The sequence below is a fragment of the Eptesicus fuscus genome, chromosome 23, assembly GCF_027574615.1.
Source record: "Eptesicus fuscus isolate TK198812 chromosome 23, DD_ASM_mEF_20220401, whole genome shotgun sequence".
Lineage (NCBI taxonomy): Eukaryota > Metazoa > Chordata > Mammalia > Chiroptera > Vespertilionidae > Eptesicus > Eptesicus fuscus.
The window spans coordinates 20,004,547-20,027,316 of NC_072495.1; the positions used below are offsets into that span (position 1 = coordinate 20,004,547).

Genomic DNA, 22,770 nt, shown 5'->3' on the forward strand with positions numbered 1-22,770 from the left:
TCTGATTATACCTACTTACAAAATCAGGGAAGAGATAAGGACAGAGAGATAGATGCAATCTACCTGCCACTTGTCAAGAAGACTACCGATAAGAGGCACTGTTAGCACAGCATCTGAGGAGGTACTTGAGACAATTAAATGGAAATCCTATTCCTGCCCTCAAGAAACCAACATCCATTGAAGAATAAAAAAAAAAAAGAAAATGTGTGCGCATGTGCATGTGTGAGAGAGACAGAGAGAGAGAAATACACAATCTATAATAATAAAAGCATAATATGCTAATTAGACTGGAAGACCTTCCAGACGAAGCTGGGGCTGCAAGGGAAGCCTGGGTCCTGGGTGCCAGAGGGAAGCTGGTGCCAGCAGCCAGGGGAAGGAAGGCCTACTCTTGCACGAATTTCGTGCACCGGGCCTCTAGTAAGCAAATAATTCAATTACCAAAGAGCAAGCTGTACCTGTAAATACAGACAAATGGAGTGAGATGCAGGTTGATCAAAACCAGCTTGAGTTACACAACACTTCCCATGAGTCCTGGTCCATGATTCTACTCTCTGAAGACCTTCTTTTAAAACTTTTTTTGTACACCAGATAGACTGGAGACAAATACCCACAGTATGTGTCTGACAAACTCTTCATCTACGTTGGTGATTCTTTTCTTTTAACACTTTAAATATTCCATTCCACTTTTTTGTTTTTTTTCTTGGATAGTTTCTGAAGAGAAGTCTGATATCCTTCTTATGCTTGCTCCTCTATAGGTAATCTTTCCCCAGCTCTGGCTTCTTTTAGGAATTTTTTTCTTTGCATTTGAATTTTTTCAGTTTCAATATCATATACCTAAGTGTTGTGTGTGTGTGTGTGTGTGTGTGTGTGTGTGTGTGTGTTTACCTTCCTAGTATTCCATGAGCTTCTTGGATTGTGGTCTGGTGCCTGACATTAATCTTGAGAAATTCTCAGTCAGTATTGTTTCAAATATTTCTTCTACTCCTTTTTGTAACTTCTGGCTTCCCATTACATGTAATATCACACCTTTCGTGTTGCTCCATAGTTATTCAATATTCTCTTTCTGTGTGTTTTTTTTCCAATCCTTTTCTTTTTCAGTTTGGGAAGTTCCTATTGACATATCATCAAGCTCACTGATTCTTCCCTCTGTGATGTCCAGTCTACTAATAAACCCATCCATCAAAAGCATTCTTCATTTCTGCAATAATTTTTACAGCATTTCTTTTTTATTCTCTCTTAGAATTTTCATTTGTCTTCTTACAATACCCATCTGTTCCTCATGTTACCATTTTTTTTCTATTAGAACTCTTAGCATACTCATCATAGTGATTTGATTTTATTATTATCCAAGGATGTGGTTTTTATTGATTTTTTAGAGAGGGGGAGGGGAGAAAGAAATCTTTTGTATGTGCCCTGACTGGGGATCTAACCTGCAACCTAGGTTTGTGCCCTGACCACAAATCAAACCGGCGACCTTCTGGTGTATGGGACAATGTTCCAACTAACTAAGCCTCTTGGCCAGGGCCATCATGGTTATTTTAAGGAGTCATTCAAAACCTCCAAAAACACAAAAGTCCAGGGTAAAACTCGTATGATCATACCAATATATGCAGAAAAATCAATTGACAAGATACAACATCTTTTTGTGACCAAACCATTCAACAAAATGGATATAGAAAGAAAGTGCCTCAACATAACAATGTCCATATATGTCAAACCCTCAGTTAATATCTTACTCAATGGTAAGAAATTGAAATCTTTTCCTCTAAGATTAGGAGCAAGACACTCCACTGTTAGTCAACATAGTGCTGGAAGTCCTAGCCAGAGTAATCAAGCAAGAGAAAGAAATAAAAGGCATCCCAGTTGGGAATAAAATAAAATGGTCACTGTTTACAGATGACATGATTCTATATACAGAAAACTCTAAAGATTCCACACACAAAAACTATTAGAAACAATAAACAAATACTGTAAAGTTGCAGGATATAAAATTAATGTACAAAAATCTGTTGAATTCTTATATACTACTAATAAAATATCAGAAAAACAAAGAAAAACAATTCCATTTGCAATTACAAAAAAAATTTCTAGGAATAAACTTAACAAGGAAGGTGAACTTTGAAGACACTTTTCTAAGTGAAATAAGCTAGTCATGAAAGGACAAATACTCTCTGATACCATTTATATGAGGTTCTGAGGGTAGTCACATTCATAGAGAAAGAGAGAACGGTATTTGCCAGAGGCTGTGAGTAGAGATGGGAGTTAGTGTTTAATAAGGACAGAGTTTCTGTTTGGAAAGATGAAAGAGTTCTGCAGATGGATGGTGGTGGTTGCTTCACATAATGGGAATAAATTTAATGCCATAGAACTGTACACTTAAAATGGCTAAAATGATAAATTTAGAGTTATGTATATTTTTCCACAATTTTAAAAAAGGGCATGGAGAAACTCTTTGAGTGTGATAAATACTAGTATGTTCTGTACCTTGTCAGGTGGCAGTTACATGGATGAATATAAATGTCCAAGTTTGTCAAAATGAACACTTAATATGATGCATTTTAATTTAAGGTAATGTTCTCCCCCTCCTCCCTTATTCTCACTCGCTCTCTCCTTTCCTTCTCTGCTTCCTGATCTCTGGGCCATTTATTCTGCTAACACATTCACTATATGTGACTGTGTAAAGAGGATGATTGTCTAAGATTAATTGAACTTTATAACTTTCACTGCCTATAACAGTTCTTGGCATATAGTGGATAGTCTAAGCTTCTTATTTAAATAGTGAACCCAGTAGCATATTTAAAACAAATAATGCTACTGTTCATTATGAGCTTGCTTAGTGTGAGAATCCTATATAATAAAAACCTAATATGCAAATCAACTGAACAGCGGAATGATTGGTGGAATGACCTGTCACTATGACATGCACTGACCACCAGGGGGCAAATGCTCAAGGCAGGAGCTGCCCCCAGCCCGCAGGCTCCAGGCCAGCCAAGGCAGGTGCCAGCACTCTCCCCCCTCCCCCCCCCCCCGCAAATCGCCCTGCTGGTCGCCCCATAGATCAGCCCTGATCGCTGGCCAGGTCTAGGGACCCTACCCATGCACGATTTTTTGCACCAGGCCTCTAGTTCAATATAAACTATTAGAAATTCAATGCTATATTCCTCCCCAACAACCCAGTGGAGTGGCTATAGTCCCTATGTTTTTAAATCAGAAAACTGAGACAGAGAAACTTAGTCAATTGTCCAACCTCATGCTGCTAATAAGTGCTAGAGCTGGGATTTGAAGTGAGCTTTTTTTACTACAAAGTCTTAGCCTGTTAGCCTCTTTATGGAGGTTATATTTTATCTCATATATCTCCTAAGCACCCATTGATTAGGCTATTATAAAATGGAGCACGTAATCACGAATATCCTGTAAACTATTCCCATTGCTCAGTACATTGGGATACATGCTGCTGAGACATACTCAGGGCCATCACAGTGAGAGCTTAGCACAAAGGCAGCTGCAATGGTGATGGCCAGTGAAATGGGTCCATAAATCCCTTCATTCTGAGATGCCCTCTGCATGTCAGGAGTTATCATATTGACTTTTTCCATCCTCTAAAGTTTGCAGATATACTTACAGAATAATATGTCATCCCACACTTTGTAACCTTGATAAAAAGGGGAGAGGTAGGCATAGCTCCCTTGCAACTGTTCAGAATCTCCTGGCTTTAAGACTATTGTAAAATTCGCAAATACTGCAATTATAATAAGCAAGAGAAGATAGGACAAGTTAAATACCAACTATCTAGGGAAAGATCATTATCTCAGCCAGGATTTAAATGCCAGAATCTCTGGTTGTAATTGCAGAGAATACCCAGTTGCTTCCAAATGGGCGAGAATATCTTCATTAGAAAAATGTACATACATGTGGGGTGGGTGGAAAGGGAGATAGGGGTGAGGGGTAGGCATGCATCTTTTCAGCAAACTCAGAGCACCTGCTGCGTGTTAGGTAATGTATTGGGCACTGGTAACACACACATGAAGAGAGGATATTGCCATAGTTAGCAAAAGACAGGCAGGAAATGGAAACAACAATGGCAAGAGGAAGAGTTGCAGAGATGGCACAGAAAGCACAGGACAATAGAACGTTGAACACTATTATTTCCTCTTGCCCTATGGCACCTTTTAGTCAAGTGTCTCAATGTGAGCAGGGCCACTCCAATAAAACTCCTGACCAGTCCTCCTTTTATCCATCAATGGGAGTTCCAAACAGCAAGCAAGAGACCTTCTGTAAGTGATGACATCAATCGTAAAAACCCTCAGCCAAGGTGGACAAATATGTGACAAGGCAAGTCATGTTTCTGAGAATGACTGAGAATAAACAGTTTCGTTGCAGAGGAGCAAGGGTGAAGAAAGGACCTCCAGGTGAGCAGGCAAACAGTAAGCACTGGAAAGTCAACGAACCAGTAGGCTGCGAAGAGTGGAATCAAGGGTGGATGAGGTCTGTTGGAGAAAAAGTCTTGTCAGGACAAGGCATTTCTTCCAATCACCGGGGCCTGTGGTAGATCCACCAGAGAGCAGGAAGGATTGGACTAGCTCCCAGTGATAAGGAGAGGGTTTCTAATTGTGGGACAGGTGGGAACCAAGGGTCAGAAAGGGCCAGGTCCCAGCAGCAAGGGAGCCCTGCGCCTTAAATTGCTCTTTGCTTTGACTTAAGATGGACGCTGGGCACCTGTGCATGGGGGATCCTGCATCCTGGATAGTCAGGGATGAAGACATTCACACACCAGACACTCAGCAAGGTGATTCTTGTCCAACACTTTCTTTCTGCTTTCCTTCCTTCTGACTATTTAACAATTCCACTTTAGTCTATTTTTTTTTCCTCATACATACAAACTTTCCCCATCTCTTTCATTCATTTGCCTTCCTTCAACTCTTAGCTGACATGTTGAGAAAATTTCTCTCCTACTCAGGTCTTTCCATTTTTGTCTTTCACTTCCTTTATCTACCTTCTTTTCTTCATTAATATTTAAGAAAGTATCCCCAATCATCTGAGAAGTGGAAAATGTACTTGAATCAAATGAAATGAGAGCTACACATCATAAAATTAAATTTGGCACAACAAAAACAATACAAATTCCAGAACTTTTAAAGTGTTCAGAAATATATGAGAAAATGTTTCCATATTACCTTCCTCTAATTATGCCTACTTTTCTTCAGCATTCACGCTAAATAGAAAATTATCATATTCATTTTCTCTCTCTTTTGCGTAATTACTTCTTCTACAACAATGCTGTTTTCTATTATTCTTCATGCTAGTGTATAGCATCTTGGGTAATTATGAGTTAAATTATCTTCTGTGGGCTAGCCAGAAAACTTAACAACCACTTAAAAGATTCTTTGTTCTTATTATGCAATGGAAACTTAGTTAATCGAGATACCATAAATCTTCAGATTCACTGAAAATGTTTAATATTCAAAACTAATTTTTTAAACATCTAATTGATCAGCACTTTTATGGGAAGCCAGGTCAAGTTCTTCAGCATCTCTTTGATTAAAGCAAAATGTTCCATCTGCAGGGAAGAGGAGACCAAAAGGGGTCACATGGTTTCCTAGGGCATAACTCAATAGTAAGGTGAGTAGAAGGTCTGTGGTTCTCTGTTTTCACAGCCTCAGTGGTTTAAATTAAAATCTGAATATAAGGATGGGGAGAGGAGGTTATACAGTGACATATATTTTAGAATTAAACAAAGTACTTCTCTCTTCATTCCATATGGCCCTAGTGATCACTCATTTCCTTGCAGTTCTCTTGGAAATACTGTGGCATTCATTGGTGTTCTTGTCAACAAATTGCTTGCTTTGTCATGGTTTGCATGACCCTTGGAGATGCTGTGAGCGCTGTGGGAGGTCAAGTGACAGGAGAGGACAGCCTTTCCGACAGGTTCAAAGCTAAGAGCACTGAGGATTGTGGGACCCCCAGCGGCAGTCACTCTGAGCACTGCTAGCAGTATGCATGCTTCCCAGTCCGAAGAGGAGCAGCCTTTACTCCTGAGTAGGTGAGGAGAATGAAGCACCAGGAAACAAAGGAGATTGCCTAAGGCGGGACAATACACAGCTGAGCCATCAACCAATATGTGGATTTCATGACCTTTGGTCAAATTTAGGCCCAGGGAACGGGGGCGGGGGGGGGGGGCACCACATGGAAGCTCTCTCTGTGCTCCATACCTGGGAGGGGTACCATGAACCGGAAAAGAAGGGACAAGGTCTTCCAGGAGCGAACCCAGACTAGGACACATAATAAACCTATAGCCAGAGGCAAGTGACTTAACTCTCCTACACCTCAATCTCCTGGGCTGTTATTTGGGGTCATAATATTCTGAAAATCACTTGAAACAGTAAGTAATCGGTCTGTCCTCTGACACATGGGAAAGCATACACAATAGACTTTGTTTGCTTTCAAAGGTCCCCGCCCTGGAACATTTGCGAAAGGGTCTGTGGTGAGATGCTGTAGGGAGGGTGACATAGGCCCCACCCCTTCCCTCCTCTAACCTTCTCTACCCAGGAAATGCACTTAGATGCAGGCGGGTCTGGTGCTGGGCTTCAGAGACATCACAGCTTCCATTTTCACTTGTTAAAAAAAGGCACACCGGGGTACCAGCAGCTCCAGGAAGGTGTCATTGCCCTGGAGGTGGGAGGGGACAGAGAATGCACACTCCCCTCCCAACACCACTCCATGCAGACTCTCTCTCATTCACCCAAGCCCCACCCCAGCACAAGCAGACTCCTGCAGGCAAAGTCGTCAACAAATGAACCAGCCTCAAATCATGTGCTGCTGTCTTGTCTAGATTTTCTTTTTTAATCAAAAAAGGTTAGCACATAATTCCTAACTAAAAGGCAGTGCAATTTCTGCCAGCCCTAAAAATGTCTCAGACCATAATTCCTCTTATCTCATGACTGTGAGCACTGCTTCCTGTTAATAAGTAATTTTAAAAGCCCTCCCTTGGGAAGATCAAACAAGACGGATTTGGCTCCTCCTCTCTGCACCTCAGCCTGGACCCCACCAGATCTGGACCCCACGCTGGCCAGTGCTGCTCCCCTCGCTGACTCCCTCTGAGCCAGCCACACAGGGAGCGCGGGAAGTGGGCCAAGGGCGCAATCCCTTTTTAGACGCTGAAAGGAAGGGAAATGAGAACGATAACTAAACTGAACCCAAGGGCCAAATTTAGTGAAAGGCCCCAAAATGAACAAAAAGGCTTAGATAAGAGCTGCTGAGTTTTCCAGAGCAATTAGACAGCCAGGAAGCACGCATCTTGGATGCTTTAAAACTTCACCTCCCATCCCCTGCTTTGGCCCGTGGAGTGTGGCATGGTCAGGTGCATTGGGGGAGCAGATGCATCCCTACCCCTCAGTCACCTGAGAGAGTCTTCCAGGCCCCCTGGATCCTCAGCCATGCCCAACCCTGACACACCAGGCGGCAAGGCTGGGCAGCCTGTCTGCCCCGCTGCCTCCTTGCCTTGTGTATCTTCTCGCATCTGGAGCAAGGCAATCCTCCCAATATTTGACAGTGTCACCTCCAAATATCTGACTCTACTGCTGCCAACGAGGTTCCTCTCAACTCCGCTGCCCTGCTCCGTGCCTTGCCCTGGGGGATAGCGAAGCCTTTTGCACGGTTTCTGGGCTGGTTGCCACCAATGGGGGAGTCGACTGTCCCCTCTGACAAATTATTTCAGCGGCACCCAAAAGTCCCTCAGGCCTCCAAGATCTCTAGCCAACCGCTGTGCTTGAATGTCCCAGCATCGTATTTTGAAGAGCATGAAACCCTTCAGATATGAGCACGTCATTGCTGCAGAGGCAGTCAGACATTAGAAGAAACTGAGTCGCGTTAAATTGGATGAAAACATTCAACCGATTATCTTAATCCTTAGTAGCCACCACAGTGTCTGTACTCAGCACATAAGACACGGCTCCTAAGTTCAGGAGCTCACCGTCTAACCACAGCCACGCATGGGTGGCAGGTCCACGTGGTGCATCTGTTGGAAGCGAGATCTGCAGCAAGAGCTACTGGAATTCAGATGGGCATAATTCTTGACCACGGGCAGGAAGCAGGATGCTGAGTGGAATGGGGAAGAGACAGGTACATTTTAAAGGTGCATATGCGTATGTGGGTGGGGGTCGGAGGAGGTAGGGGCGTTAGAAGGAGCAGAAGGCAGAGCAGATGAAATGCCACAGGTCGTGATTGAGGAGTGCCATGGAGCACGGTGACATCTTACACCTATATGATGCCTTATCGCTCACAGAAAACTGCCATATACTTCATCGCACCTGATGTCACAGGCTGGGAAGATATTGTGCCCACATGTTTGCAATTGAACCGAAGCACTCAAAACCATGCAGTTACTTAGTGGTAGAATAAGAATCAAACCCAGGTGTTCAGGCCGCTGAGCCCAGTGCCAAGGCAGCCCATGACTGGTAGGTATGTACAGGCACAGAGGAGACACACATGTGGGGGTAGGTCCCCTGGAGATCAGACTTGCTCAGGTGCTCTGGGGCAGGAAAGGGCTTTAAGGCAGTGGGTCTTGACTCTTGGCTCCACATTAAACACACAGGAAGGAGTTGTGAAATGCCCACACCTGTGCCCACTCCAGAGCTTTGATTCCATTGGCAGGGAGCCTGGCAGTGACATATGCAGCCAGGCCAGCGGCACCAAGAAAGAGCAAAGCCTTTGCACTTCTCCAAGTCCTCACTGGACTTCGGCAACTTAAACACTAAAATGCAAAGTCCCGCACTGGTTTTGAATAACCTGTTGTCCAGTCTGAATTCTCTAATTTATCCCAAAACAAAAGCCTCTGCTGGGGCGTGCAAAATACAGAGAAACACGCAGGCAAAGCACAGAAAGCTTTTTGCCCCACTACAATGGCAAAATCCTGCTGCTCAGATTAGTCCCCGGAGGTAGGTAACCCTCAGATACTTGGTTCTGAAGGGATTAGCTCCGACTCCTAATGAAAATTCAGGGGCATTCTAGAGATATGAAAGCATAATCCCACATCAGCAAAGCTGGATCGTCAAAACTGATTATCCCGCCATATGAAAAATCAAAACAACAACAGTACGTTCCATTTATTGGAACAGTTACAGCAACAACTGCTGTCTCTGTCCTACCTCACACCCCTCAAAATGTTCATGATGTGATCCCAGTGAGGAACGAAAGCCAATGAGAGGAGACCGAGGCCCATGAGGAAGGCACATCCAACCATCATCTGTGCAACTAAGGTAGACACTACCGGGCCACCCTGAGCATCCGGGCTCCTTCCCGACGTGGCGCTGATTCAGACACAGGACTCCACAGACCCATCATAGCTAAGCTCATGGGAAGGCACAGACCATTTTAACCCGACAGCAGATAATTGTAATGAAATGATTCTGGCCAAAAGGGCCCATTTGTAATAATGAATTCAAATCAGATTCATAGAAGCCATAACTCAGACATAGTGAATACCGCCATTTCCATATCCTTTCTCTTCCAAGGAGGCAAGCTAACTCAATATTCAAATAATTATTTTTACTTCCCAAGTCACCCTTTGAAGTAATTATGGGAAAGATAATATCGCCTCACTTATATCAAATGAGTTTCACCCACGTCCAGAACTTCAGTGTCGTCTTGGCCACATCACGTCCCAACATCCTTCAATGCAAACAAAGACCTATCACATGAAAATCGATATCTCCAAGGAAGAAAATCATCCTTCTCTAAGCCAGGCAATTTCTCACAGGGAAATTCAATGAGGGACCCAGCTCTCTCCATCGCTTTGCTTATCCTACTCTGTCTTTGGCCTTCAATGTGACTGTTCAAGACGGAGACACAGGCTCGGGATTCTTTGATCCACCGCAGCCACATTTGAAAAGACTTGCTGTGGCTGATGGTGTGGGAATCGTTCAATGTTTTTTCAATACATTCCGAGCATCTGATGCATTGGGGACACTAAATTCCCAAACACTTGCCTCACATCTGTAAGGAGACTAGAGCGTGACCACACTCAAGAATGGCATTGCTTTAAAAGCACCACCCAATACAACAAAATAAAACATGGCCTTTATCTGGGGTTGAAGCCATGGGCTTCCAGAGACTGGGAGCAGGGACTCGCTCTCTGAGTTCTGACAAATAAGTGCTTCTTGGAGATGGAAACACGGCTATTGACCAACAAACCAGCGGAGCAGAGAGAACAAAAGGAGAGGGGTGGAGACCCCCAGAAATCTGCAGGAGATATTTATGTTGCTTTAAGAAACATTGTGCTAGTAGTGAAATCAAGATATCAGGGAATGATAAAAATTAAAGTGATGAAGGCAAAACAGAAGAAAGTAAATTATGATTCATTATTGTTTCGCCTTTTGGGGGGAAAAAACAAACATTTAAAATAGAGGCATCTCCTAAAAATGAAGAAGGTAATAAAAGAGAAGAACCCAAGAGGTAAAAAAAAAAAAAAAATGGATAGAAAGAGATTAAAATGCGGACAATGTGATGGATTTCTGCACCTCAGGGCAACTTATACAGAGAGGAGAAGCAAAACCAACAGAAGACATGTGCTCACTTTTTAAAAAACAAAGCATGCAATCAGGTAACAGCAGTTATACTTGAGCAGGGAAGGGTTTTTTTTGTGTTGTTGTTTTTTTCCCCCTCTAAACAAAGCACACAAAAGCAACTATTCAGCTCTTCCTTTTTTTCACTCCCATTCCCATTACCAAGCCCAGCTGCTAAACATCAGAATTGAAGATCATGAAAACAGGCCAGTAGCTAATAAAATAAAAGAAAATAAATAAAGGTAGACGGAAGCTGGCCCTCTGCTGGTGGCGAAGTCTTATTGCATCCTGGCAAGCAGAAAGTTCAAGTGTAACTTTTAGGGGAAGGAAGAGGACATAGGATTCTGGAAGTCAGCACTGAGGCCCGTGGAATGCTGGCCCTCTTTGGCCCCAGTAGTAGATGAGAAGGTAAGAAGAGACAGACGTGTGGCAGCATCTACATCCCTTCGCACCTGGTAACAGTTACCAGCATTCCTTTGGTGAAGGTGTGTACACTGATGCTACTCTGAGCCCAGGAGCTACTCATACCTTTGAGCCAACTGCAAATGAGCATCCCGAAAGTCATCTCCCAGGGAGGGGACTCCCAATGCTTTTTGGGGGGCAATCAAGTAGGCAGATTGCACTCTACTCTGAGACAGACTGAAGGATACCCAATGACCAGAAGGTCTGGCTCTAGCCTTTTCTTTTCTCTCTCAACCTGAGGCCCCTGAACTCCAGCAGCCAGGGTTCCGGGACCTATTCTCTAACTCACAAGAAAATGTAGCTGGGAACCACCCAAAGTGACAGGAATCCAACCTTGGCCCTTGGGCTTGGGGAAAAAATAGCTGGCACTCCAAAAGGCCTTTCGCTCCTTCCCCGGGGAGAGGCTTGTCCAGATGTAGGGAGCGTTCAATCAGGGGGTAGGGGAAGAACAAAGGACACCCCACCCTCTTCCGTTCCTCGGAGAAGCCAGGCCTTTTGGCTGCAGAGTCTGGGACAGAATGTTTTATTTTTCACTCGAACCATCAAAGTCCTAGGCAGGGCAAACACATTCACCCTGTGTACACTGCGAGCCCGAGTTAAGCTGGGACGTCCCTGAATCTGTCTCCCAGGACCAGGGCTGCCTCATTAAAGGGATAAAAGATGATATCTGCTGAGCTGGTGGAAAGTTGGGGCTGCATTTTTATTAAAGTCTCTGCCGCAGCAGGTCCAGTCCCCAAAGGTTCATATTCCGAGCATCTCCATCCCTCTGCCTGGGGCATGCAAGTGATTCTCTGTAACTCATTAAGGTAAAACAAAAAGCGTTCCGATTGTGCTTTTTGCACAGGAGTGATGTCCTTGCATAAAAGCTACATGTTTCCTCTCCTGGTCCTGAGCTGGCAAAGATAAAAATGCCCTCATCACTTATAATTGGGGCCCAGGCGCACCACGCACCACGCATGGCTGACATGGATGTCGGAGTCTTGAGCAGCCTCCCAAGGGGCCATGGCCCAGCAAGAGCAGTTCCAGAGCCTGAGGTTTTCCGTGTCTCTCTGAGAGGGGCCATCAGCCCATCCTGAGCATGTCCTGCCTCATCACACATCTGCTGGCAGGTGAGACGGCCACCAGGCACCCAGCCTTCTCAGAGCAACCCCCAGGGTGGCCATCTCAAGGCTCTCCATCCTCACGTTGGCAAAAGTGCATCTAGCCACGGCACAGACTCCTAGCCACGATGGGGTCCCAAGCATGGACCTCCGTGTTCACTTCTAACACCCGGGACCAGAGAAGCTCGAGCAAATGACACACCTGTCCAGGAGGAGTGCCAGGTGTCGCAATGTGCAAGAGGGCGCCTCTTGAGTCTGCAGAGGTCCCCTCACCTGCTCCTCCCAAGCCTTCCCCTCCCTTGCTCACCCTTCATATAATCACAGCCCAGAGCCTCAGACCCCGCTGAAGTGCAGCTCCCTACCTGAGGGTGGCGCTCTCGCCCTGCCGGACCGTCACGTTGTCCATAGCTTTGGGGAAGGTGGCATCTCCGCTGCGCACGGGCACTCCTGTGGGTACAAGGAACAGCAGCCTGAGAGACACGATCACGAGGCACTTCCAGGGCAGGAACAGGTACCCACAGACCCCCATCCTCTCGACAGCCACAACTTCCCAGAACGCCGGGCCGCGGCAGGGTCCTGGGGCCCCGCCCCACACACCAGCGCGTCTCAGGCAGCGGTGTGGGGAGAGGCAGGGAGGAGCGAGCCAGGCGCCGAGAGGGAGAGGGAGAGGGAGAAGCGAGTCCAGGCTCTCCGGAGTCTAGTGGTTCTTCTGCCTCAGCTCTCCAGCCTGGCAGAACCAGATGCCCCTCCTGCATCTAAAAAGAGCTTTCTTGACGCTCCCCGGGGGAGGCGGGAGGCAGCCTGGAAGGGAGAGCAGGAAGGAAGGTGCGGGATGAAGGTCACGGACTGCTGTTCTCTGCCTCTCTCTTCGAGATGCTACTTTACAATGCAGTTGGGCAGGTTCTGCAGAGGTCTGGCATCAAAAGTTTATAACCCAGAGAAGCCAGGCAAGTCTGGCATCAAGGCGATGCCATAAAACGCTGCTGCCTTGGAGAGAGGAGAAAATGCTTTATTAGATCACACATATGGGGAGCTGTGTTGATCAACAGCCCAAGTCTCCGATCTGGAACCCAGGGGCGGTACAAAGTTCCACGCGGGGACAGGAGGCGGGCTCCGCGCTGGATCCTCCGAGCCCTGGACCCTGTACTTGCTCCCCGCAGCCCAGCGCGAACTGGCGGCCGGGGGCCCGCGCTGCCAGCCCCGCTGAGCACGCCCGGCGCAGACTCGGGGCGCAGGGGAGCTGGGCGGGGCGGCGCCCCCGCCTCCTCCAGGGGACGGCTGGAGATGCCGCGTTCAGGAGCCACCCCCAGCCTCCACACCGCCTTCCTCCCGGGAGCAGCCCCGAAGCCCAGGGCCCTACCACCAGGTTGTCATGGCAGCAGCTCCATCACTGACCACCACTTTCTCCGGTGCCCGCGCGCTGCTAGCTGCCGGGTGCTGGGCGGGGGTGTGGGGCTCGGGGCTGGGAGCAGGCATACACCTTAACCCCCGCAGCGCCACGTCCACACCGGCAGGGAGCCCAACAGGGAAGAGGCGGATGCTTGGCCAGGCTCAACTATGCCCGACCCCCAGAGCCAGGGAGAGAAAGGGGCGCACTCCAGGTGGCTCAGCTGCTGGCAGGCAGGTGGAGCAGGGCTGCTGGGGAGGGAAGAGGAGGGGGACCGGGAAGGGAGATGTGGGGAAAGCTGCAAATTGGGAATGGATGCTAGCACCATCCCTCCCCGCATGTCTTAGCAGAAGTTGCCAAACTCTAAGGAGAAGAGCTAAGTTTCCCAGGACAGGCGGCTGAACAGGTCCGGTGTGCAAGTCCAGTGCTGGGTCAGCCCCTTCTCTGCCTGGCTGAGCCACAGACCACCGCAGAGCCCCCTGGGCCTGTACAAGGAGCTGGGACACGCTTTCTGCCCTGATGGCTCACTTGGGAAGTGCCCATGGCCCTTGACTTGATCCATCTCCCAAACTGATGACTCTGAATCTTCTTACCACACAATACAAATAATCCTCCTCCTATTCCATGCTTATTATTTGAGTATCTCATAAGAAAAAAAGCAAGAGCTGGGGAAAGACAGGTCCCAAAAAGCATTAGGCTGGTTTCTGACTTTCTATGGAATTATGACCACAACACGATGTGGTACATGATGGCATTGGGAGTGGACTTGGCAACAGCATTCTGAGAGGCCAGACTAGCACTTTGTTTGGGGCTCAGATTAATTTCTTTCACTGTTTACGCGGGGAACCCAGGCTTCCTTCGGGCCTGCCAGGAGGTTCGCTTGCTCCTCCCTCTAGAAGAGGCCACCTCTTATTTCATATGGTAACTCAGTGGTTGTATCGGCACTTAGTGGCTGCATCATAATTTAATGGCTATGATGCATTTGCGTTACTGTATTCCTTCTCAAATCCTTTTGTTAAATTAGACAAGGCACTGAATAATTGTTACAATGAAATTAAAATGAAGCATCCGTTTAAACTTTTATCGTTTATGACTTCACTTGCTGGATGACTCCATGACAAATAAATATTGCCCATCACCCCTTATAAAATGGTAGCCCACCTACAGTGGTAGGTCTAAAGTTTTTCATCAGAGCGTCATACCTCCGGAAGAATACTTGTCACTAGTCGTGCCATATACGTTTTATATGTTTATTATAGGGAAAACATCTCAGGCCTTTGCAGAAAGCACATACTCATAACAGCCAATGGGGCAGGGCACTCAGCCACTGATAGGAGTAATGAGGCCGGGGAGGGGGAGGCTGGTGCTCAGACAGCAGCCAAATCGTTTATTTGGGATTTTAATGACACCCATCTTTCTTTAAGAGTTGAGTGGCCCTGGGTTTTCTGTACACACACTGCACCTAGTCCTCTAAATTCTGAGATGCGTTTGTCGATTATCACCAGACTGGAAAAGCTTTCTCGGTGCTTGCTGTAACCCAGGGGTCGCCAGCCTGGTGGTCTGTAAGGTCCGAAAGGTCGGCGACCCCTGCTTTAACCTGTGTAAAGCTGAGAGTGCAAGACTGTGCTTAGGGATTTCTTCCATTACAGAGTCTGCATCCTGACCATTTGGGGGGCCACGGTAGCAGTGGGGTTGGGTCTGGCTGCCATCCAAGTCACAGGGCTCATGCCACTTGCTCATAGGGGTCTCCATTGACATCCTCTACTCACGCACCTGTCAGCTCTAGTGTTTTTCAGGAGATGCAAATGGGGCAGCTGCTAAATACTAAGTTAGCTCATAAAGGATTGTTTGAGATGGGAAGATGTATTGGGGAAGAGAACAAAGACGGACAGAGCATGAGATTCCAGGAGGGGCAAGAAAAGCTGGGCAGGGAAAGAAGAGAGGCAGAGACCGGTTATAGGAGGCACTGACTAGACCTAATGATATGTAATAATTCCTGTCTTGAGGAAGAGATGAACCACCGATCCTTTTTTTTTTTTTTTTTTCAGGGCTAGCTCCTCCCAGCTAGAGATATCTGGAAGCCCAGAGAACAGGGCTGTGTCTCTTCTCTCTGGTAAGTTGGTTTACTAATTCAACATTGAGTGAACAAATGGGCTGAACTCCAGGGCTAGTAAATTAAGAGAAATAACTGCAGAAGTCTCGTCTTTATGTTAATCTATGTCATTCTACAGTTTTGTGGGGGAGATGTTGTGCCTCTTGAAAGCATTGTGAGGGGCCAGTGCATTCATTTGTACACTAGAAAGCCAAACAAATTGGGATGGAAAAGAGACAAAGGGGTGAGGTTCTCAATGAACCAAGTAGTTTATATCAGGAGTTTTTTATGAAATGCTGAGCCGAGTACCACAATAGGGAGGCCCCAGTTAAACCCCTCTTGGACATATGACAACATATGTGAAGACAAATCAGATGAGGACAAATTAAAGACCTGACTAAGAATCGGGCTCTGAGGTTGGATCGTCTCTTCAGACTGACTCCTCAACCCTTCAGCTGTGTGGGTGATACATTAGAATGCCCATCTCCCCTATCTCACAGGGTTGGAGGGTATCTTGACATGTTCCCAAGATTGCATTTTTAAGCTCTGGTAAGATGACAGACCCTGAGACAATGTCTTGGCAAAATAGCTTATGGCTTCGTACTCCCAAGGGGAGGGGGCACTTCATGTCATGCAGAGCCACGTGGGGAAGCACCAGGTGAGTCTGGACACAGAAGGACGGGGAGGGAGGTGAGGCTCAGAGCCTTACTGTGCTTTCCACAGGAAGGAGCGGGTGAGGCGGGGTAGACAAGCTGGAGCAAGCTTGCGCTTGGACTGTTGGAATAACTGCGGCATGCTTGGGGCTGTAGGGGCAGTCTCTAGGTGTCCAGTACCTGGCCCTGGGTGAGTTAGGGCAGGGGACATATTGGCGTGGTGTGTGACAGCTGGATAAAAGACATGGGGATATTGGTTGGGTTGCATATGAAAGAGGTGCTGAAGGCCAGTTGTTTGCTATCTGAGAGGGGCGGTCTCTCCAGAATCTGCCCAAGCATCACCAAGTGCAGAAAATAAAAAACACGGTTAATAGCAGGTGACAATTCATGAGATACACACTTAACACAGTGGATGTTTTTAGTAATCATAAATTATGATTATATGGCATAACTCCCACTTTCTTTTGATAACAAATGGTGACATGTAAAATGATATCAGTAAAGTGAAGTCATTGCTCTATTTTAAACTAGAGCTTTGATTCAAAACCCATAGACATCTTGCTATTTAGGGAGATCTGTAATACAAAATGCAGAGTTGCTTCCAGTGCACTCACTTTGGAAAACTTCAAGCAGAGAGGTGACAGAATCTAATTGGTACAGTTTTGATATTTCATTTTTGTTGTTGTATAAAGAATGTATCACAGGCGTATAGAGCGGAAGCAGGGAGGAGAAGAGGGACTAAATGATGGTGGCAATGGTGATGGAGAAAAGTGGAGAGGCAAGGTGTGTAGTTTGAAAATACCATCGTGTTTAGGACTTCCTGAGAGTTTGGATGTGGGGGTTGAGGACAAGGAAGGAACTGAGGATGATTCCTAAGTTGAATTGGTAACTGGGTGGTAGAATTTCCTGTGGTAGGGGTGACTCCAGAAGTGGTATGTTTATAGAGGCAGGGGTTGCAAGAGTGAATTCCCAAGCTATCTGAAAGGTGTGTGTGTGTGTGTGTGTGTGTGTGTGTGTGTGTGTGTGTGTATCAGAGAGAGAGAGAGAGAGAGAGAGAGAGAGAGAGAGAGAGAGAGAGAGAGAGATGAGAAAAAGGGCGTGTCTCTCTTTGAATCTAGAGGTTACCCAACTTCAGAATTAGAAATCACCCAAGACTCAAAAGTGGTTACTAATGAGGTTTCATTGTATCCTGGAGGGGCGGCCCAGACGAGGGTGGTGACTGGGAATTCTGGATCCAACAGAAGCATCTGAATTTATCTAATGAAATTTGTATCCACTTGTAAAAGCAATTTCAAACTGTGTGTTATTCATAAACAAGGGAAACTTACAGCTTGTGTTTATCTGAGAGAAGGCTGTACCCAGCTGTTCGGCGTGTGCACTAGGCAGAATCGCAAAGTGAAAACCCTGTGTGATGCATATGTAGATCACAGAAGCCTCCCTCCCTCAGGAAGGAGCCAGGGGGAGAAGTGGCCCAGAAGCACTGTGGCTTAGCCTGAGAATCATCTCTGCGGGGGCCCTCAGGACAGGGAGGTGAGGGAAACTAGAAAGGTTTGCTAGTGAAGAGAGAAGCAAGGCTCGACTGGGCTCAGTCTTTAGGCTCAAGCATGTTCCAAGAATGGCAACACGTGCCGGACACAATACTTGGGATGAGACACAAGTAGTGTCCTCTTTAAAATCCCAAGCAATCCCAATAGAATGGCTGCTCACACGATGGGCGCTAGGTAAGAATGAGGGCCATCACTTCTCTTGTTAACCGAGGCAAATACTTGGTAAGCGGTTTTCCTAGTCTGCTGCTGTCATGAGGCCAGACTTTGAGTAAGTGTAGCCTTGACCTATTCCTTTCTGTCAGAGACCACATCACATCCTTTCTAACACAGGACTCTACTTCGTGGGCTAGTGGAAAGAATGATATTGGGTGTGAATTAAAATTCATGCTTCATGTCCCGGCTCTGCCTTATAAGATCTGTGATCTTGGACACATCACTGATCCTCTCTGACTTGGTATCTTCCCACCTGTAAACAGGGTTAATAAGAACTTCTGCACAGGGTTGCCATGAGAATTAAAGTGGACGATACATGTGGACGGATGATACATGTGGAAACTCCTCTCACAGTGCCGACGACAGAATGGCAGCGCTCACTGTTGGTTTCTTCCCCTTTCTCTATGCCGAAATAACTGAAATTGACCACAACAAACAAAGCAACAAAAATAACCCAGTGACGGGCTGGGAGAAGGGGGGGGTGGGGGGTAAGGAGCAGGGGGTAAATGGGAAATATCTGTAATACTATCAACAATATATATATATATATATATATATATATATACATATATATATATATATACATATATATATATAAATAAAAAGTAAAAAAAAAATAATCCAGTGAACAAAAAAAAAAACACCTAAAAATAAGAACAACACCAACAAGAATAAGGCACATAAATTTGCATTAAAGAAAGAGCCTTTTGAGGCATTTCCCAATAGCGATAGAGTGATCTACTGATAGCTATAGAATTCACTGGATATGATTTCAGCCCCTTATCTGACTCTTCGGACGTATGTGCATGCGTGTGCCTGCCTCTGTGCCATTAGAATTGCAAGGTCCCCGAGAGCAGGTGTTTGCTTTGCGCATCCCCGATTCCTATACTGTGGACTGGAGCCTGGTACCGAGTAAACACAGCAGCTCTTCGCTGCATGAGAAACTCAGGCCTGTCCCCCTTAGCCAGTGACGCGGATGGCGGAGGCTCCAGCTCCGTCCCACTGGGGACTCTGCTGACTACATCTCATTTCCTCGCTGGCCCCCACGCTCCGTGGCGGTGTGACATCACAAGGCATCGATTGTGTCAAGGCATCGCCTTCCAGCAAGGCAGGAGACTCCTGTGAAGGGCCCCAGTTCCACAAACCACTCAATACAGCCAGCCTCATTACTTCACAGTCACACTCCATATACTTCTACAAATCAAATAACAACAAAACATGATATTGAGGCCTACAAGCCATAAAATGTGTTTTTTAAATGCTCGATAGGAGTTATGACACTCCCGCCCCTCCTGACAGATGGAAAATGGACCAGTCCACCCAGAGAGCCGGGGTGTGGCTGAGAGAGCGCCCCTCAGGGTCAGCTGGCCGGGCTCTGAATCTGGACCTGCCACTCAGGAGCGGGGACCTCAGAAAGGGCACCAGACTTTTCTGAGCCCAAATGTTCTCACTTGTTGGTTGGGCAACACTATACTTTCCCTCTCTTTGAAGAATTACACAAGTTGGATGTCAGACACATTGCAGAGAGCGTGGCACGCAGTAAATGCTCCACAGGTAGCTGCTCAGATGCTGCTTTACCTGGGCCCTATCCCCTGGTCTGCTGAAATGAACTGGCTCTCTCGCTGTTAGTCGGAACTGGGATTTGTGTTTTGTGTTGGTTACTTCAAATCTTATTTCATTTGCCAAACACTTTTTTCTATTGTACATTTATCTTGTTAACTACTTCAATCAATCTTTTTTCTTTTTTCTTTTTATAAAGAAAGATTCATTGAACATCTTCATAGTTTTCTGGGCCTAGGGATGCAAAGAATATGATAGATCGCCTGCCCACAAGGAGTTAATTGTCTAGTAGGGGAAATAAATCAGTAGTACCATACGACAGGATTTAAAATAAAAATGTGCAAGGTTATGCAACATCTCGGAGCTGGGCCATCTACATTAGATGGGGGTTCTTAGAAAGCTGCTCAAAGGTTGTGACTCTTACATCCACTTTAAAGACGAGGCAGAATCACGCTGTTATTTGCTTTCTGATGTTGGCAACTGAGTGGATGGTATGACCAATCACAGAGAAATAGTAAGGATAATTGATACTGAGGGGAGGACATTACTTGACTAAATGAAAAATGTTGAACATAAGGTGATAGTGAAAAATCCAAGTATCGATTTCTGTTGATATTTGCTTGGTTAGTTTTTGAGAAAGAGACAATGTTAAGATTTACAGGTTTTGGAATCCTTTCTGTATAGGTGCGAGCTGAAGCCCTGGGTCCTAATGAAGTCACTCAGGAGGAGGAGTGGAGTGAGAAGGAATTAAGCGCTAAGTGTGAATTCTGGGCAACACCCACATTTAGGAGTGAGGGGAAGAGCTCACAGAGGGTCCTGTGGAGTGGCCAGACAATGAGAAGGCAGATCAGGGACCGATAGCCTCAGAGAAATTAGGGAGGCATCTAAGAAAAATGGTTAACAGCGTCAAACACTAGGGGATTCAGGGAAGTGAACGAGGGCCAATTGGGCTCTTGGTCTGGCACAGTAGGAGACACAGGGAACTCTGGCAGGCGGGCAGCAGCGCCCGTTAGGCGGTGAGCTGAGCTGAGAGATGATGGAATCTGAGGAAGGAGAAAGCAAACGTGGCCCAGACTTTCAAGCTTGGCTTGGACAGAATGAGAAAGGAGAAGGTGCAGGCTCTAACTGGACAAGATATGAGTGTGAGGAGGCTAGTGCTGTGTTTTGTTTCATTTCATCTGCAGTGTGAAAGACTTGCATACTGATATCTGGTCACTGAAAATGAGAGTTCCTTGGAGGTATCATAGACCTTCCTCTTCTAATCACAGTATTTTATACATGGCTGATTATTAACAACTATGTGTAGGATGAATTGTTGCCTGTCCACAATGAGTTAATAGTCTAGGGAAAATAAATCACTAGTACCATAGGTCAATACTCAATCACTGAGCCACACCGGCTGGGCATTCCCACTCAGAGACAGACCAATCAGCCAACATTTAAAAAAGAATAGCCGTGACCCTCATGTTCATTATCAGACTACTGTGGGCCCGACACGAGGGCACACACCTCAAGGATACTGTCCAATGTCATCCTTTTGACATTTCTATGAGATTAAGAAACATTGTCCCTACTCATTTCTAGGATTTCAACATAGAAAATGCTAAACCTTTCCCTGTCTCCCTCACAATTCACAGTTGTATCACCAGCATCCATAATAGCTCCAAACACAGGCAGATTTTCAATACATATTTATTCAATTAATAATAAAAATATTTATGTATCTCCTACCTATACTCTGCCATTTCACAGATATCATAGCTGTCCCAGATTCACATACCAAGTATTAGATAATTGAAGATATTTGTCCTCATGTGGACATTGGTTACAGTTTTGTTGATCAAATTCAGCCTGGGGTGAAGAGGACGAATTAGAATGGTCCAGTTTGTATACTAAGATCTCCGTGCCCGTGTGTGACTGATGCTGCACCACACTGTTATTTATACAAGAGGTTCATTGTGGGAGGAAAGCAGGTGGCTGTGCCACATGGCCAACAGGTGATGTAGACAGGCCTCGTACATTAGTGCTCTAAGTAATAAACATAACCACGTGACTCAGAACATCGCTTCTGACTTACATCCTCATCGGGGTGCTTGGGAACCCAGCACAGAGAGTAAACCTCCCAGAGAGCATTACATCACATAGTTCAGGCTTATCCATTTCTTTGCACATAGTCTCAACTCTTGCCTGCATTTGTGTTGTGGTAACATTTTTTAAAATATATGTATATATTTTAAAATATACTTTATTGATTTTTTTACAGAGAGGGAGGGAGAGGGATAGAGACTTAGAAACATCAATGAGAGAGAAACATCGATCAGCTGCCTCCTGCACACCCCCTACTGGGGATGTGCCCGCAACCAAGGCACATGCCCCTGACCGGAATTGAACCTGGGACCTTTCAGTCCGCAAGCCGATGCTCTATCCACTGAGCCAAACCGGTTAGGGCTAAAAAAAGTATGTTTTATTGTGTCTTTTGCTCAAAAGTTTTGGGGTACGTTGGACTGGACAATCTCTAAAATCCTGCTAGCCTGTAAACAGCATCGCAACCACCACACAGAGGCCTCTGAACAGCTCTCTTAATCACCACGAATGCCCCCCTCCCACCTCTTCACTTAGCACCAAAATTTTTCTCCATGATCCCACATTTCTCTTTCACCTCCTTCCAGCTGCTCTAGCTCATGATCACCTTGATGATGGATTCAATATGAAAGGCTCAAATGGAAAAACTAAAAAACAAAAACACAATAATAAAAACCACCACCTCACTGGGTCACAAGACTAAGCTGCCTGTGGTGGCAAGAAATGCAGTCCAGAAAACTAGAAAGGAAGAAAACTGGACCAACGCTTGACTGTCCTTCCTATAGGCATTGGGAAGCCGTGGGAATGAGAAAGGGAATGGGAAAGAGAAAGGATAAAGATGTGGCCAAGAGAAAGAAGAAGGAAATGAAAGAAGGGACATCACAGCAGAGAGATGGAGGATGCCTCCAAGCATTGGGTACTATTAGTCAGAGTTGTCCAGAGAAATTGAACCAATGGGACTTTACATTCTCTCCTCTCCTCTCCTCTCCTCTCCTCTCCTCTCCTCTCCTCTCTCTCTAGAGATATATACACCTATATCCTCTATATATTTTATAGAGATATATATTTTATATATATATCATATAGATATAGATATAGATGTAGATGTAGATGTA

The 22,770-nt window shown here is 45.9% G+C and overlaps 1 protein-coding gene across 3 annotated transcripts in view; it reads right to left on the bottom strand.

Annotated features, from left to right (window-relative positions):
* Positions 1-12,665, bottom strand: part of OPCML (opioid binding protein/cell adhesion molecule like) — a 420,625-nt gene extending 407,960 nt beyond the window's left edge. For 2 of the 3 annotated variants that reach the window (XM_008142527.3, XM_008142526.3), the window contains exon 1: positions 12,484-12,650. In XM_008142527.3, coding sequence (XP_008140749.1) covers positions 12,484-12,650 — 167 coding nt within the window. Of the gene's footprint in view, positions 1-12,483 lie in introns of all 3 variants that reach the window. The other variant, XM_054712545.1, reaches the window with a different exon arrangement.
* Between the last annotated feature and the right edge of the window lie 10,105 nt (positions 12,666-22,770).